We start from the raw sequence: 17,552 nt of genomic DNA, 5'->3' as shown, positions 1-17,552 counted from the left end.
AGAAAAATTATCACTAATGCATCCATTATTTCTTGGGCTACTTCCTTAAGCACTCTGGGATGCAGACCATCTGGCCCTAGGGATTTATCTGCCTTTAATCCCTTCAATTTACCTAACACCACTTCCCTACTAACATGTATGTTCCTCAGTTCCTCCATCTCACTAGACCCTTACTACTTCTGGAAGATTATTTATGTCCTCCTTAGTGAAGACAGAACCAAAGTAGTTATTCAATTGGTCTGCCATGTCTTTGTTCTCTATGATCAATTCACCTGTTTCTGACTGTAAAGGACCTACATTTGTCTTGACCAATCTTTTTCTTTTCACATATCTATAAAAGCTTTTACAGTCAGTTTTTATGTTCCCTGCCAGCTTTCTCTCATAATATTTTTTCCTTCTCCTGATTAAGCCCTTTGTTCTCCTCTGCTGGTCTCTGAATTGCTCCCAGTCCTCAGGTGTGCTGCTTTTTTTTGCTAATTTATATGTTTCTTCTTTGGACTTAATACTATCCCTAATTCCCCTTGTCAGCCATGGGTGCACTACCTTCCCTGGTTTACTCTTTTGCCAAACTGGGATGAACAATTGTTGTAGTTGATCCATGCGATCTTTAAATGCTTGCCATTGCATATCCGCCATCAACCCTTTAAGTATCATTTGCCAGTCTATCTTAGCTAATTCACGTCTCATACCTTCAAAGTTACCCTTCTTTAAGTTCAGAACCTTTGTTTCTGAATTAGCTATGTCACTCTCCATCTTAATGAAGAATTCCACCATATTATGGTCACTCTCACCCAAGGGGCCTCGCACAACAAGATTGCTAACTAACGCTTCTTCATTGCTCAATACCTAATCTAGAATGGCCTGCTCTCTAGTTGGTTCCTCGACATGTTGGTTCAGAAAACCATCCCGCATACATTCCAAGAAATCCTCTTCCTCAGCACCCTTACCAATTTGGTTCACCCAATCTATATGTAGATTGAAGTCACCCATAATAACTGCTGTTCCTTTATTGCACGAATTTCTAATTTCCTGTTTAATGCCATCCCCAGCCTCACTACTACTGTTAGGTGGCCTGTACACAACTCCCACCAGCGTTTTCTGCCCCTTAGTGTTATGCAGCTCTACCCATATCGATTCCACATCCTCCAGGCTAATGTCCTTCCTTTCTATTGTGTTAATCTCCTCTCTAACCAGCAATGCTACCCCACCTCCTTTTCTTTCTTGTCTATCCCTCCTGAATATTGAATATCCCTGGGTGTTGAGCTCCCATCCTAGGTCACCCTGGAGCCATGTCTCTGTGATCCCAACTGTATCATATTCATTAATAACTATCTGCATGGAGTGCTGCCTCAGGAAATCAGCATCCATCGTCAAAGACCCCCACCACCCTGACCATTTCCTATTCTTACTCCTACTATCGGACAGAGGTGTAGAATCCTTTGATCCCACGCTACCAAGTTCAGAAGCAATCACAACTATCAAAAAATTGACCTGGCATGGAATGCTGCATTCACCGATATTCTGAACTGATTCTACAGACTCATATTCAAGGATTCTTTACAATTCCTGCACTCGGAATTTTGTTATTATTTGCACAGTTTGTCTTATTTTACGCAATGGCATTTGTCAGTCTTTGCCTATGTATGGTTTTCCATAAAATTCTGTTGTATTTCCTTTTTTCCCTGTAAATGCCTACAAGAAAATGAATTGGTAATAAATTGAAAGTAAGTTGATAATAAATTTACTTTAAACTTTGAACATTAATTCTTTGATGACTAAGAACTCAGTGAGACTTGTACTTCCATTTTCCTGTTGAAATTCCCCTTCTTCTAACTGCTCTTCTTTGTGTCCTCTTCCTCACCTTCTGTGCTGATAGGCAATGACAACATGTGGTACAGGCTGCTCCTTCACACTGACCAGGTTGAGCACGTATAACATACCAGAGCCTTCTCAGCTAAGTACAGCTCCTGCAGATTCCAGGCAGTTTAAGCACTGCTTTGAAAAACTGGCTCCTGACGATAGCCTGACTCTTTTGTGCTAATTGCTGCCGAATACCCTCTCTATCCTCACTTTTACAGTAGATTACACACAATGATAGTCTCTGAGTTGGTGGCTGCAAGTGTTAGGACAAATGATGGATTTTTTTTTATCAGTATATTCCTCTTTCTCGTGCTTGTCCAACTGGGAACATTCCAGTTCTTCAGATTCTATGATGAAAAGACCCTAGAACTGGGTTATGGTGAAGGGAGAGGAGAAAGTGATAAGTATTTGCTTCAAACCCCTGCAGAGTTTGGTTCAGAAGAGGTCTTGGAATGAGGAACAAGTAGATTCGAGAAACAGGTTTAAGTAATGATATAGGCTTCCTTATTTTTCCCTTTTGTCTCATGAGTGACATGGAAACAAGCATCCTGGTGAACTCAGCACTTCATTGGTTAAAAATGCAGGCGTCCAACTCACTCCCCTAGTGTATTTCATTCCTACTTGATTGTTTGGTGTCGGGCTTCCAGCCCTTGAGTACACATACTTGTGGTGCTGTTGTGGTGCTCTGTGCCGATCCAGTGTGTTTTTCCCTAAAGTTTACCTCTTACTATGGTGAAAATTTATTTATTAAGCACTTTGATCCAAAGCTGAAGATTTGCTTTTATTAACAATTTCAGAATTCTTCTTTTCTACGTCAGTGGATTTTTTTTCTCTCTGACAAAACCTTTATGGACCATGAATGAATTCCTTTTTAATGCCCTTGGCAATCCCATTGCATCTTGTCCTGATTGTGATGAGGTTCTTTTCAACTGCAACTGTGGACAGCTCATTTGGGTGAGATATCAGTGACTGACCAATTCAGCCATTACCCACTAGAGTAACTCATTTCAGAATCAGAAGAGATGGGACAGTAAATATCTTTAATTAATCTTTTCCATGATCTCATGATCTTGGTATCTCACTCAGCTGTCTATATCAAAATCTTTTTGGAAAGTAGTGAGAACTGACAAATTACAAATGAATCCAAAAATGTTCATGCAATTTTCCAGCAAGGATTTTCCTCACCCTAATTCCCATCCTGGCTGAATTCAGCTGATTTGGTAAAAAAAAATGGCCACCAACCTTTATGATTTTTGAAATCAAGTGGAAATCTACTTTTAAGGATGTGTTTCTTCCTACAGACAAAATCACATTTTAGTTTCCTTTAGTCACTATCGAAGCAGAATGCATTGGACTCCAACAGCTATTTTGCAACGTAACACAAGTTCAAAGTCTCCTTAGCAACAAATAATTAATTGTCATTTCTTACCATTTTCAGAAAAATGAAGCATTTGTATGAATCAGTGGAGTATTCATATAATATTCTTTCAGTTGTATAGTGAATTTAGCAACAGGTGTATGGATATGAAACCATTACATGCAGATGAGGGCAAATTAAAGCTTTTGTTTCAACAGGAATAGTACAATAGTACTCTGGAAATACTGGGAAATACTCATGCCATATCACTGAGACCACTGCCATCTTCCTTTGGGACTAATGTGGGCTGACTTGCTGTGACAATGGAAATCATTGTGTAGTACATAGGGGCTTGTGTGTGTCCACGTCTGAGCCACAGAGAACCAACTTGTAAGCATCAAAGCTGAATCACTGGCAGCATGGGAAGATTCATGTGATCTACATTCATGGGAAGAGTGAATGTAGATCAGAGGACTGTTCCCGTGCTGCCATTAATTAACAGGAAGGCCTTCAAAAAAATTATGCTGACACCCAAGCTTGTGTATTTCACCTTTTGTGTGACGCACCATTTTGTCAAAGGATTTAGACTTAACCTGTTACTTTCAGGGGAGATAAAACACATTAAGAACTCGGACGAGTCATTAAATAACAGCAAAGCTACAGAGATACTGCAGAATAAAGCTACCTTTGTACACAACTAGCTCAGAAAAGCTTCGAAGATTACAGCCCTTTATGAAGACCGAGGTAATGATATTATTTTTAAGCTTGACATTGATTAGAAAATTTTGAAGCCAGCATAGTAGGAGTGTAAAATGAAAATGTCAATCATATTATAACCATTTTATTCACTTAGAAGTATGCTTCTTTATCTTTATTATTCAGAAGACTTGCATGAAACATATTTGCTTAAAGCTCAATATTTGCCTACTATATTTCAGTGCTTTGTTAAATTATTATCACATTATTGAGATGTACTGTATACTATTGGAGCCGCAATGTTTTTAAAAACATCTATAACCCCTAGGCTTTGAAAAGTGAATGCTACAAAACAATATACTGTTAGAAGTAATCAAGTTTCAGCTGAGTATATACAATGAAAGTGGATTAAATAAGGTAGAAACCTAGCTGACTCCTCCAGGGAAGGAGAATCGATTATCTAGTTATACCCACACTATATTCCTTATTATAACAAAATATATATTCTTGAATTCAATCTTTTTACACTGGGATCTGAGGTATTATAACAAAAGAATTGTCAACAACCGTCTTTGAGAGTTGATACGTTGAACTAATAAATATTGCAATGGGAAATGTTTAAACATTCATTCAGTAATATGATAATATCTATTTGCTCTTTCAGAATAAAGGATCATGGAGTGGCACTGGAATGACTAGAAATGAACATTGCACCTTTATTGAGCACCTCTCAACATCACTGGTGCTCTACTTCAAGGAAATCGGACTTGATAACATGGCATTGACCTTTCAAATGATGATTGGAAAAGGTGGCTGGAATGACCAGTTTCATCTTTCTATGAACACTTTAATCTAACAATTTCCTCTTCAGTAACCTGTCCATTTGGCTATTGTTGCTTAACATCCAACAGATAGGGCAGGACATTTGGATTTGCACTGTATTGCTGACAAAATTGCTTTTGATAGCAGCACTTGCTAATAATAAAAAAAAGGTAGCATATAGACCTTGAAATTTTAATAGTGTGACTAAACTTACACATGTATCTCCTTGACCAAAACACAAACAATACACAAATAATAATTGGGCAGCAGACAAGGATGTTTATAGCGTCGGAAAGAGCTGCAGATCTTCAGGCTTTCGTATTAATTGTTTTAGCTGATGGGAAGCTATAACAGCTCTGGAATAAAATAGTAAATGGAAGCCGTGTGCCTTCAGATTCTGTTGATGTGCACAGTGACTTGTGCAGGTTTTGAAATCAATACAAGTACAAAATTAAGAAGAGTCACAGTATTACAGTGATGCTACTTTTTGATCTATCTTGCATGCTTCTTAATAATCAGTCCCTAATATGATAATTTGACCCTTAAGTGGACAAATTCGAATTTCCAAGGTAACATTAGTGCATTGATGGTAACCCTAATGAAATTTAGCAGAATCCAGAGCCACCGTATATATAAATATGTCAGCTTACATATTTCATAGACTTGTAAATACACTGTACGTTCAATGTTGTATTGATGAACCATTGCAGAGCTTTATAGTAATGTTGTTAATAAAAGATAAAGGAAATTCAGATACTTACTCAATAACTTATTAATGCAAAATGTACTGAATGAATGCCCAGTTTTCTTTAAGTATATTCTTTTCTTTAATTGCTGATCTGCTCTGGTATGAAAGCATTGTTTTGCTAACTTAAGGTAAATTCTGCAGCCTTGAGGATGATGAATCTTACCAATGACAACTTTATTCTGACATCTCAAGAATTACTCCATCACATCTGTTTATTATAAAGGGCATTTAGAGATGAATTTTTACAGGGGCTTATACTCTGCATCTTCAGTTGAATAATCTGGAAAAATAGCATCAATGGCACTTGTGCCATTTCTGCAGGGTGTCCATGACTTTCTCATGAAGGTTTTAACGGATAAAGAGGAGAATGTGCAGGTTCGTTCACCTTCACTATATCAAAATTAATTTCCCTTAGGAGGCCTAACATGGTCCAGCTTTAACACTGAAAACTATCATATTTCAATGTTGAATATTATATAATATTGACAGTTGTAAAGGATATTTGAGTACTATAAATAATTAGGAGCTAATTTCACAGGATCTCCATGGTAATCTGATACTTACAAGTTGTATCAATACAGAAACTTTGTTAAAATGTGGTTGAAATATTGTAAATGTAAAGGCAGACTAACTTTTCCCACCTCTCACTGCAGTGTCAATGGAAGATCAATATTGATCCTATAGAACTTAGCATCTAAATCATCTTTAAATGTTTCTGCTGATCATCTAGCCAAGTTATGTGGGGAGATCAGATGTTCCCAATGTAAAGTATAGACTAAATATTCTAGAGCAGGGGTTCCCAACCTTTTTCATACCAGGGACCCCTACCATTATCTGAAGGATCCATGGACTCCAGGTTGGGAACCCTGTTCTAGAGCATTCACAACTTCTTCTATACAGAACAAGAATCTTGATTCTAAGTTTGATGTAAACAATATAAACGATTCCAATGTGGATACTCTGGATCTTTTAAAACATATTGAAAAAGGTAAGAAAGAAAGAAAACAATAAGTTTAAAAATATCCATTTATTAATTAATACAAATTAAAATACGTTTTTTTTCTTGCAATCTTAATTTAAGAGAAATAACAAACCAGAGTATTTGTTAATCTTGAACTCATTAAGATAAGATTAAAATAATATACTGCATCATTTAATCTTGTGATTCAATGCATTTAATCAGAATAGTCTAGTCCTTATTTTTAGTGATTTATTTATTCTTTTTTATTGTATTTATTTATGTGACATCGGTTATTGCTCTGGCTGCTCTTTTATTATATCCTCATCAGCAATAACACAATTACTATGGACTGAATATAACACCCAAGACAAATTTAAGAATATTATGTTAAAAATATCTGGTAATTACAAGGAGTATTTTCTTTGCACAGATTTTATTTTTATTTCTTCATAAAATGAAGCCAATACTCTACAGCTCTGCTGCTTTTCGAGGTTTCTATGTGGGTCTCCTCCTAATGTCACAGCAACCAATCAAAAGATCTGTACAGGTATTCCCACTCCACAGTTTGAGATTGCCTGCGAATTTTGGACAACAATGTCATAGAATCAGTTTCACTCAGGAAAGTGAAATTGAGAGAAATTAAAAAAATATTAAATTATGTCAAATAACAGTTACAAACTGCTGTTCGGGTCTGAATTACTGATAGCTTAACTGGCAGATACTTTCTGTGCATTAGTTCAATATTCTCTGCAGTTGTTCTTTGTTTTCTGGCTGCAGTCATTGTACAGAATATACATAGTTGTACCTGAGTAAGTAAATAAAAAGCCTGAACTTTTTGTATCATTCATTAGTTATATGCAAAAGAGAGAAAGCATTGTCCTCTGTCATGGTTGTTCAATCCTTTTCAAAGACAAGGAAATAAAAACACAATAACATTTTACATTGTTACTGACTTATATATTAAAAAGTAATATAATAAAATTTCTCTGAAGTTCAAAGGTTTAAAGTAAATTTATTATCAAAGTATATCAACATCACCATTTCCTTGTGGGCATACTCGATAAATCCAATAACCATAATAAAATCAATGAAAGTGCAGCAACTGGGCGTACAACCAGTGTGCAAAAGACGATAAATTGTGCAAATACAAAAAGAAGGAAATAATAATAATAATAATAATAATAATCAATAAGCAAAAATATGAAGAACTTGAGATGAAGAGTCCTTAAGAGTGAGTCCAGTGGTTGTGGGAACATTTCAGTGATGGGGAAAGTGAAATTGGGAGAAGGTACCTCTTTACTGCAAGAGCCTGATGGTTGAGGGGTAACAATGGTTCCTAAACCTGGGGGTGTGAATCCAGAGGCTCCTAAAACTTCTTCCTGACAGCAGCAGACCTGCATGGTGGGGATCCTGATGATGTATGCTGCTTTCCTGTGACAATGCTCCCTGTAGATGTGCTCGATAATAGTGAGGATTTTACCCATGATAGACTGGGCCATATCAACTAGATTTTGTATGATTTTCTGTTCAAGGGCATTGGTGTTTCAATGATGTAGCCAGTCAATATGCTCTACACAACACATCTATAGATGTTGGCTGTTAGACTGTTAGGTCTGTTAGGCTGTCTTTAAAGAGAGCAAACCCTCACAAGGCAGAAGGTCCTGATGGAGTACCTGTTAAGGCTCTGAAAACCTGTGCCAACCAACTAGCAGGACTACACAAGGACATTTTCAACCCCTCACTGCTATGGGCGGAAGTTCCCACTTGCTTCAAAAAGGCAACAATTTACCAGTGCCTAAGAAGAATAATGTGGGCTGGCTTAATGGCTATCACCCAGTAGCACTAACAGCAATTAGATCCTTGATTTTCTAACCAGAAGAACACAGTCTGTGCTGATTGGTGATAACATATCCTCCTTGCTGACAATCAACACTGGCGCACCTCGAGTATGTGCTTAGCCCACTGTTCCACTCTCTATATACACATGACTGTGTGGCTAAGCATAGCTCAAATACCATCTATGAATTTGCTGACAATACAACCATTGTTGGTGGAATCTCAGGTGGTGATGAAAGGGTGTACAGGAGTGAGATATGCCAACTAGTGGAGTGGTGTCACAGCAACAACCTGGCACTCAACGTCAGTAAGACGAAAGAGCTGATTGTAGACTTCTTGAAGGGTAAGACAAAGGAACACGTACCAATCCTCACAGAGGGATCAAAAGTGGAGAGAGTGAGTGGTTTCAAGTTCCTGGGTGTCAAGATCTCTGAGGATCTAACCTGGTCCCAACATATCTATGTAGTTATAAAGAAGGCAAGACAGCCTTCTTTATTCGGAGTTTGAAGTGATTTGGCATGTCAGCAAATACACTCAAGAACTTCTGTAACTGTACTGTGGAGAGCATTCTGACAGGCTGCTTCATTGTCTGGTATGGAGGGGCTACTGCACAGGACCAAAAGAAGATGCAGAAAGTTGTAAATCTAGTCAGTTCCATCTTGGGTACTAGCTTACAAAGTACCCAGGATATCTTCAGGGAGCGGTGTTTCAGAAAGGTAGCTTCCATTATTAAAGAACTCCAGCTAGGACATGCCCTTTTCTCACTGTTACCATCAGGTAGGAGGTACAGAAACCTGAAGGCACACACTCAGTGATTCAGGAACCGCTTCTTCCCCTCTGCCTAAATGGACACTGAAGTTTTGGACACTGCCTCACTTTTTCCTAATATACAGTATTTCTGTTTTTGCACATTCTTTTTATCTATTCGATATATGTAATTGATTTACTTATGTATTTTGTTCTATTTATTATAATTATTATTATATTCTCTCAGCTAGATTATGTATTGCATTGAACTGTTGCTGCTAAGTTAACAAATTTCACGTCACCTGCTCGTGGTAATAAACCTGATTCTGATTCTGAGAAGTTTGTCAAAGTTTTAGATGTCATGCCGAATTTTCACAAGCCTCTGAGGAAGTAAAGGCACTGGGTCTGGGCCAGGTCCTCTGAAATGATAACTCTGAGGAACTTAAAGTTGCTGACCCTCTTCACCTCTATTCCTCAGTGAAGACTGGCTCATGGATATGCAGTTTCCTCTTTTTGGTCAATAATCAGCTCCTTGGTCTTGCTGACATTGAGTAAGATGTTGTTGTGTCACCACTCAATCTCCCTCTTACATGCTGATTTGTCACCACCTTTGGCTCGGCCTATAACAGTGGTGTCATCAGCAAATTTGAATATGGTATTGGAGCTGTGCTTAGCTAAGCAGTCATAAGTGTAAAGTGAATAGAGCAGGGGCTAAGCACACAGCCTTGTGGTGTTCCTGTGCTGATGGAGATTATGGAGGAGATGTTGTTGCCAATCTGAACTGACGGGGGTTTTGAGGGATGTTAGTGTTGAATGCCAAGCTGTAGTTGTAAATTGCATTCTGATCTATGCATCTTTGCTGTTCAGATATTCCAGGGTTAAGTGATGAGGCAATGAGATGGCATCTGCTGAGGATCTGTCATCCCGGTAGGCAAATTGGAGCAGATCCAAGTCACTTCTCAAGCAGGAGTTGCTATGCTTCTTCAGCAACATCTCAAAACACTTCATCACTGTTGATATAAGTGCTACTGGATGATCGTCATTGAGTTATTAGTGGAAGTTAACTGCAAGTTAATTTAGTATATTCCTACTTAAAAGTTTTATTGGGTTTATTGGGTTGCTCTCAACAAGAAGCATATTGCATCTTCAACTTTAATTTCTTGATTTTACTGTCATTTGTCACACTTTTGTTCATCAGGAATATATTGCTATTTACCTTAAAAACATTCAAATACCTCACTTCTACTGCTTTTAGGGAGAGAGTTCCAAAGACTCACTACCTTCTGAGAGAAGAAATTTGGCTTCATCCATATCTTATATATGCAATTCTTGTTTTAAAATAGTGATGCCAAAATCCAGGTTGTTTGCAGCAAATGTTCCATGTTCTCTCTGTCAATGTCACTCAGAATTGTATGTTTCAATTAAATCTTCTGTCACTCACCTAAACTAATAGGAACAATCTAGAAATCCAACCTCTCCTCATAAAACTACCTGCCAATTTGAAATATTGGTTTATGAGAGACATGTATTAAAGTACAGTACACCCTCACACAATTGGGGGTGGGATTGCATTCCTGGAAAACAGACAGATTGTGATTTTCCATAAAGTGAACTTTCAACAAAAACCTTATTGTTCCTTTCACATTTTGTGTATATTTAGTTATTCTTTCTCAAATAAATTCAGTGACCGTGCATTTTTATACCATATCTCTTTTTTTTGGTAATGGGAATGAATTTCCCTGTCTGGGGCAGTGGTACCCAAGGCCACTGTGTACATAAGAAGGATGAGGGTCTCATACCGATCGATTAGACATACATAGAGGGGCCCAGAAAATGTTACGCACACATAAATGAGATTTTAATGGTACAATAATTATGCTAATGTTGATCAAATGTATGTTCTCTGACAATATTTATTTGAATTTATATTTTCTTTGATTACTTATCTCTCTTCCTTTTGGGCTCTCTTGATACTTCTTTCACTTATTCTCATCAATTTAGTTCACTACGGATGAGTTTCCCATGGTACTCTGCGAATGGTTATTGAAAAACAACTTTTTCAAGGAACAGAATTGATTACAGGCATTTCCGTATTCTGTACAATCAGGCTATCCTGAATCCACACAGAATGTACTCCAAGATCCAGTATCTGCCATGATTCATATAAACTCATTTAGTTTAAATGAGCAAACTCCATCAAGCCAGAAGCTCAACATCCAAGTAAAACCATCCTACATGATTGGTCCAAACATTCACTCCTTCCACAACCACTACACTGTGGCAGCAGTGTATAAAATCTGCAGCATTCATTGCAATAACTCTCCTAGGCCTCTTCCACAGCAACTCCTGGTCCGGTGATCTCAAAGCACATAGGAACAGCATCACCAGCAAATTCCCCCCGTGTCACATCTCACAATAATTTTGGAATTACGTTGCCAATCCTTCAGTATCATTTGTTCAAAATGCTGAATCTCCCCACAGAACCGCATTGTAGGTAGTGCATAGGCTGCTGAAGAAGGTGGTTCACAATTGCTTTCTCAAGGGCATGTAGGGAAAGGCATGATATGGTACCTTTGCTGGTGTTAGAGTTACTGAGTCATAGAGCATTACTGCACAGAAACTGGATCATTGGTCTATCTAGTCTGTGTCGGAATGTTATTCTGCTTAGTCCTATGGACTATAGCCCTCTATATCCCCTCTCATCCGTGTACTTGTCTAAACTTCTCTTAAATGTTGCAATTGAACCACATCCACACCTTCCACTGGCAGCGTCTTCGACACTTAAACTGCCCTCTGTGAGAAGGAGTTCCCCTTAAATATTTGACCTTTCTCCCTTAGTTTACTTATTTTATTATTTATTCAGAGATACAGAGCAGAAAAGGCCCTTCTGGTCCAATGGCTTCAGTTCTAGTCCCACCCAACCTTAGTGAAAAAAGCCTGCTTCCACTTACCCCACCAATACCATTCATAATTGTACACAGATGTGAAAAATACAGGGCAATTTGTGCTTCATCTGTGCAGTTTGGCAGCATTGGTTACAAATCAGTAAAGGAAGATCACACAGAAAGATGGAAGCATATCACCATCCTTAGCATTCAGGGGGCAACTGTGGTTTGGTTGAAGTTCACAGCCTGTGTGAGGATTTCACTGTCTGATTTGTTGAAAGTCTCTGCTTTCTCTGTTAATGCTATTGATCCTCTGTAGTGGCAGCCATGTTGGATCAAACGCTTCTGGAAGTGTAAAAGCCTGGAAGATTGGCATGGACAGCTGTATGCAGAATAACAAGCAAGCCCAGTTGCTGGTGATTGTACACTCCCAGTGCAGAAAACTAGAAGCTTCATTACATTTCAGCACTGAATGGAAAATCAAGGGTAGAAATTTATCTACTGTCACTATTGCTAAGCATCTGTGCAAGTATTGACTTCCAGTTGTAATCAAATTGGCATGATCAATACCTCTGTGTTTAATGGAATTGAAATGGCAAAGACGAATGGTTCTTACAGCATTTGGCACTGACACACAAATTTAGAGTTCCCTCCCATCTCGTGACTAAAAGCCTGCATCATACACTAGAAAATTGTGAACAATTTACTGGTACTTGTACTGAAAACATAGGGATCAATATACAAACACTCAGTAATATTAGAAATGGGATTTGTTGAGCTAAAATAAATTGGTCTAACTAACTTAATTAATCTCAGGGTTGTATAGAGTGACGTATATGTACTTCGATAATTAAATTTACTTCGAAATTTGTACTTCTAGCTTGGGCATGTATGAGGGGTGATTGATCAGTTCGTGGCCTAAGGTAGAAGGAGTCAATTTTAGAAAACCTAGCACACATTTATTTTTCAACATAGTCCCCTCCTACATTTACACACTTAGTCTAGCAGTCATGGAGCATATGGATCCCTTATTTGTAGAAGTGGTCTACAGCAGGGGTGATTGATAAGTTTGTGGCCTATGGTAGTAGGAGATGAGTTATTAAATTCAGACTTTCTGCATTGTCACTCAAAGAGTTGAACTGCACGTGCATGTAACGAGAGCATCTTGGACCTCCACGTGGTCCACATCAGGGGTGATAGATAAATTTGTGGCCTAAGGTAGAAGGTACATGCATGTGAAGTTCAACTCTGAGTGAAAATTCAGAAAGTTTGAAGTTAATAACTCATCTCCTTCTATCTTAGGCCACAAACTTATCAATCACCCCATGCTGTGGACCACTTCTGGAGGTCCAAAACGCTGACTTCTACAAAGAAGGGATCCGTATGCTTCACGACCGCTGGACTAAGTGTGCAAATGTAGGAAAAATAAATGTGCTAGGTTTTCTAAAATTGACTCCTTCTACCTTAGGCCGCAAACTTATCAATCACCCCTTGTATTTTTGAATTTGCACAAATCAGAGTTCCTGATATGTTTAACAATCTAAGTAATTTTAACCGAACTTGAGAAAAGACAAGCACTGCAGCCAACCATAGCAGCTACACATGGTTGGTTTCAGGCACTGATAGCCTCAATTACTATACTGTTTGAAAAAACGCTCCGGTGATTGAGAATGATTTTCTGTTTGGAGCTTTGATCCATATGCTGATTGGTCACATTTGGTTGGAGGAACATAAAGTCACCTTAAAGTACAGTGCAGAAAAGGCCCTTCAGCCCATCTAATGCATGCCAAATCATATATTCTGCCTGTTTCCATCGACCTGCACCTTAACCATGCCCCGGCTATCCATGTACCTATCCAAATTTCTCTTAAATTTTGAAATGGAGACTGCATACACCTACACTGGCAACTCGTTCCACACTCACATTTAGAAGAAAAAAAGAGTCTTAAGAACAGGAGAAGGACAAGTGCACACACAAGGCTTGCACATCAAATGCAATGACAGTAATTAATTTAATGTGAATATAATTTCCTTACATCAAACTCTCATTTGTGTTAAATAACAGTGTTTATAGGCTTAAAATAAAATGTGTCTACTCCAGTGGAAAGTTTAGTGAAAGAATGCAATTACTTTGAGTGATTGTTTTAAAATACTGTCTGTTGGTGTATAAATCTGTGAGGCCTGGATTACACCACAGACTCCAGTGATGGGGATGAGAGAGTCAGTGTTCCCGATGATAGAGTGAATACTGTCTGAGGAGGTAGTCGATGAAAAATAATCATATGTTCTGTCAAGATGTTTTAAAGTCCCCAGGAAGACGGGCATAATGGCATCTTATGTGAGACATGCCTTTTTCTCATTTCTTGTCCCCTGAAATCCTTATTTCAGCAGAACTGGATAACTATCTACGTACTGGTGCTAAGAGAAGATGGTGTTTCTTCTGAAGGAATATCCCTGTATGGATGATGTCTTCAGAAGGTATCGTTGTTTGATAATGACAAGAGAAATGGGCACTCCCAGCACTGGCCAGTTCTGCGCTGAACTTCGACATCATATTGGCTAGAAGTGTTTTATTTTGCAAATATTTGGCAGCAGCCACAATTTTTATTTTGTGTGTGTGAGATAGAACAAGGGGTAGAACAGCTGGTTATTGCAGATGTATACCTGGCTTGAAACCTTTAACATCAATAGTTATGAAACAACATGAATTGTAGATTCTGAATTCAGTCTTCCTGAATGTCCTTACTTCTTCGGTGAGTTATAATTGCATAGAGGTAGAAAGCTGTGGCTTGGGTTCCTGATAGTTGGACAACATCACGTAGACTGAGAACCATGCTGAATGATGAAAGTTAAGGCTTGTAGAACAAATCTGTTACAGTTGGAGATCTAGCTCCCAGATTCTAACAGCAATTTTGATTTTAAACAGAAGCTAAGGCTTAATTCAGATATTCCATATACAATACACAGATGAGACTTTTAATTCTTGGGAAGATTTTAATAAATTATTTAAAGTGTACATCTTAAGGAACTTAAGTCTCACCTTAGAATCTTTGCCATCCACTGAACTCTGGATAATTGGCGGGTTGGAAACAAGGGTCACTTTGCCCCTTGCACAGGTTTAAAGACCTGAATCTCCTCAGATCATTGCGGATTAGCATACCAGTCTCTCTGCCTTTCAACAGGATTTAACTCTGAGTGTGGCTGCTGCCAAATATTTGCAAATTACCATCCATCCTCCTACGTTTATTGACATTAAGCCTCATCCATCAGGTGTTGGCCTTATTCCCAACCTGCTGAGATTGATATGATATTTTCAATCCCATCCAAATTATTTCAGTACTCAGAACAGCACACTGTACCTTGTTGTCTTCCTCTGCTTTCAGACGTACAGTACTTTACAAAGAGCAGAACATTAACATTGATTTTTGCAGGACATAACTTATGGTGAGACAGTTTGAGGCCAATCAATTCCTTGACATCATACCAGCTCTCATCAGTGCAATTGAATATTCTATTCCCCCCCCCCACCCCACCCCGGTTATTTCTGTCACCTTGCAGCATTCACTTACATGACTGTCCTTAACTACAGTAAGGTGTCATGCAGTAGCCAATTAACTTACCAACAATTAAATCTGTCTAAACCAAAGCACGCGGAGAAAACCTGTGCAGACACAGAGGGTGTGAAAACTCCTCACAACATCTATAATCAGGATCAAATCTGGGTTACTGGTGCTATGAAGCTGTGGTTTTAACTATAGCATCCGCAAGCTGTTCCCATTGATTTCAGCACTGAGACCTGTGCCTCTAATGAAAACCCTCTGTCAAAAGACATTAAGACACTTCACAATCCAATCCAGGATATGTCTTTTGATCATTCACAGAGTCTCACTATGTTGAAGCCTTTGCACAGACCCCTTGCCCATTGATCTATACCCTCCAACAAGCACCCATCCACAGTAATCCCATGTTGTTCTCCCACTTCCCATCAACTTCTTTCCACCCAGGGCTATTCACCTATGCAATTAGCCTATCAGCTCACAGGATCTTGGCATGTATGAGGAAACCAGAGCACTCAGAGGAAATAAATGTGACCAGCAGCTCCAGGAGCTGTGCTGCTGAATCAGCCTGGTCCGTGCCTTGTGACTTTCCCTAGCAAGACCTCCATTTGAGACAAGACTCATTACTATTTGAGGTTTTTCCCACAGTTTGGGAAAAGCTAATGAATCTCTGATTTTCTGCATTTTCTTAAATATTGGTGCAACATTAACTGTTTTCTTTGTAACAGATGTTAGTATCAGTTGGACAGTGGTACAACTTGGCATGGCCTTAACCTGGGACTAATGCAAAGCAGCAAGGCATTGACACACTTGAAAGAGGTTACATGCATCTGACCTGTAGAATGCTATAGGTACAGGCATTATTTTAATATAAAGTTTAGAGGAACAATGAAAAGTGATTTTAAATATATGTAAGAGTAATAATTAGTAAAGTCTTTGGGCATAATCAAAGAATTGAGATGACTTGAAAGTGGTAATCTGTGGGCTCACTGAAATATATGGGCAGTTGCTGGAGATTGAGCATGACTTGTGTCCACTTTGGTTCTAGAGTAACTGAGGGCAACGTGGGACCCAACGATTGCTACCGTCCCACCCCCCATCCCCACTCTTGCCTTCCACAGACCCACAGATACGGCAGGAGATCCCAATGTGTACCTGTGTGTATTTCACACACGTGTACTTTTCAAGATGATATACACCTTCTGATATTCATGGAAGTATTTCTGGAACGAGCTTTGAACTTGAGGAAAAGGATAGACATTCGAGATGCAGATGCTAGCTGACAGCAATTTGTTTTTTTCTTGTAATTTATTTTTTTATTGAAGTTCATCAAACAAACATTTCCAGAAGATGTATTTCAGACATTGTACATTCTTAGTTGATGGAAAAGAGAAATGAACACAGTAAGAGTTTCAATACAGACTAGGTGAATTTTTGATTTTAATTGATAAAATGGGCATGATATGGGACTGACATGGACATGGAGCAAGTGTTGTAGTTGTTCACCAGAGCACCACACTTAATGATAAAAGGGTGAAACACACAAAGGAATAGTGTACAGCATGTAGAATACTAAAATTCCAGATAACTAGGAGGAATGTAAAGAGTGGTGAAGGGTGAATTGGTAAAAGGAGAACGAACTTGTAAGAGTTTCTGAAATAAACAGCATTCTTAACAATTGTCAGCGGGAAAAAGTGAACAAGGATAAGGTCAGCCCTCTTTAGTGTGCTGGGAAAGCTGGTACTGAAAATGGCAGCTTTACTGAAGAATTTCACTCTGGACTTTGGCAAATTAATTTTCCAAAGAGGAAATGAAGGAGGGAATTTGCTATGCTTTGTAACTCCACAAATTAAAACTAATTGAAGGAAAAATGCAGAGCTGGGAGATGCTGACCTAGTTTGTTTTTTTTTAAACTTCAGTGATGTGCGCATATATGATATGGTGCTGGAACGACATATGCCATTCACATACTTTTACATACAGTGTATAAACCAGAATAAATTATCTAAACAAACAAAAAATGCTTAATCAAACAACATATTTACAATATTACTCAAATATTACTGAAATATTAAATACTCAG

General features: G+C 38.4%; 2 protein-coding genes across 3 annotated transcripts in view; both read left to right on the top strand.

Moving 5' to 3' along the window:
- pde1a (phosphodiesterase 1A, calmodulin-dependent) overlaps positions 1–8,124 on the top strand; it is a 449,561-nt gene extending 441,437 nt beyond the window's left edge. For both annotated transcript variants that reach the window (XM_059966798.1, XM_059966800.1), the window contains 2 exons: positions 3,824–3,961; positions 4,578–8,124. In XM_059966798.1, coding sequence (XP_059822781.1) covers positions 3,824–3,918 — 95 coding nt within the window. In that variant the 3' untranslated portion in view covers positions 3,919–3,961; positions 4,578–8,124. The remainder of the gene's footprint in view (positions 1–3,823; positions 3,962–4,577) is intronic.
- LOC132392642 (uncharacterized) overlaps positions 1–17,552 on the top strand; it is a 709,726-nt gene that overhangs the window by 95,555 nt on the left and 596,619 nt on the right. The window lies entirely within an intron of this gene.

Source organism: Hypanus sabinus, chromosome 4, assembly GCF_030144855.1.
Source record: "Hypanus sabinus isolate sHypSab1 chromosome 4, sHypSab1.hap1, whole genome shotgun sequence".
Lineage (NCBI taxonomy): Eukaryota > Metazoa > Chordata > Chondrichthyes > Myliobatiformes > Dasyatidae > Hypanus > Hypanus sabinus.
This window is presented reverse-complemented; position numbering and strand designations above follow the sequence as displayed.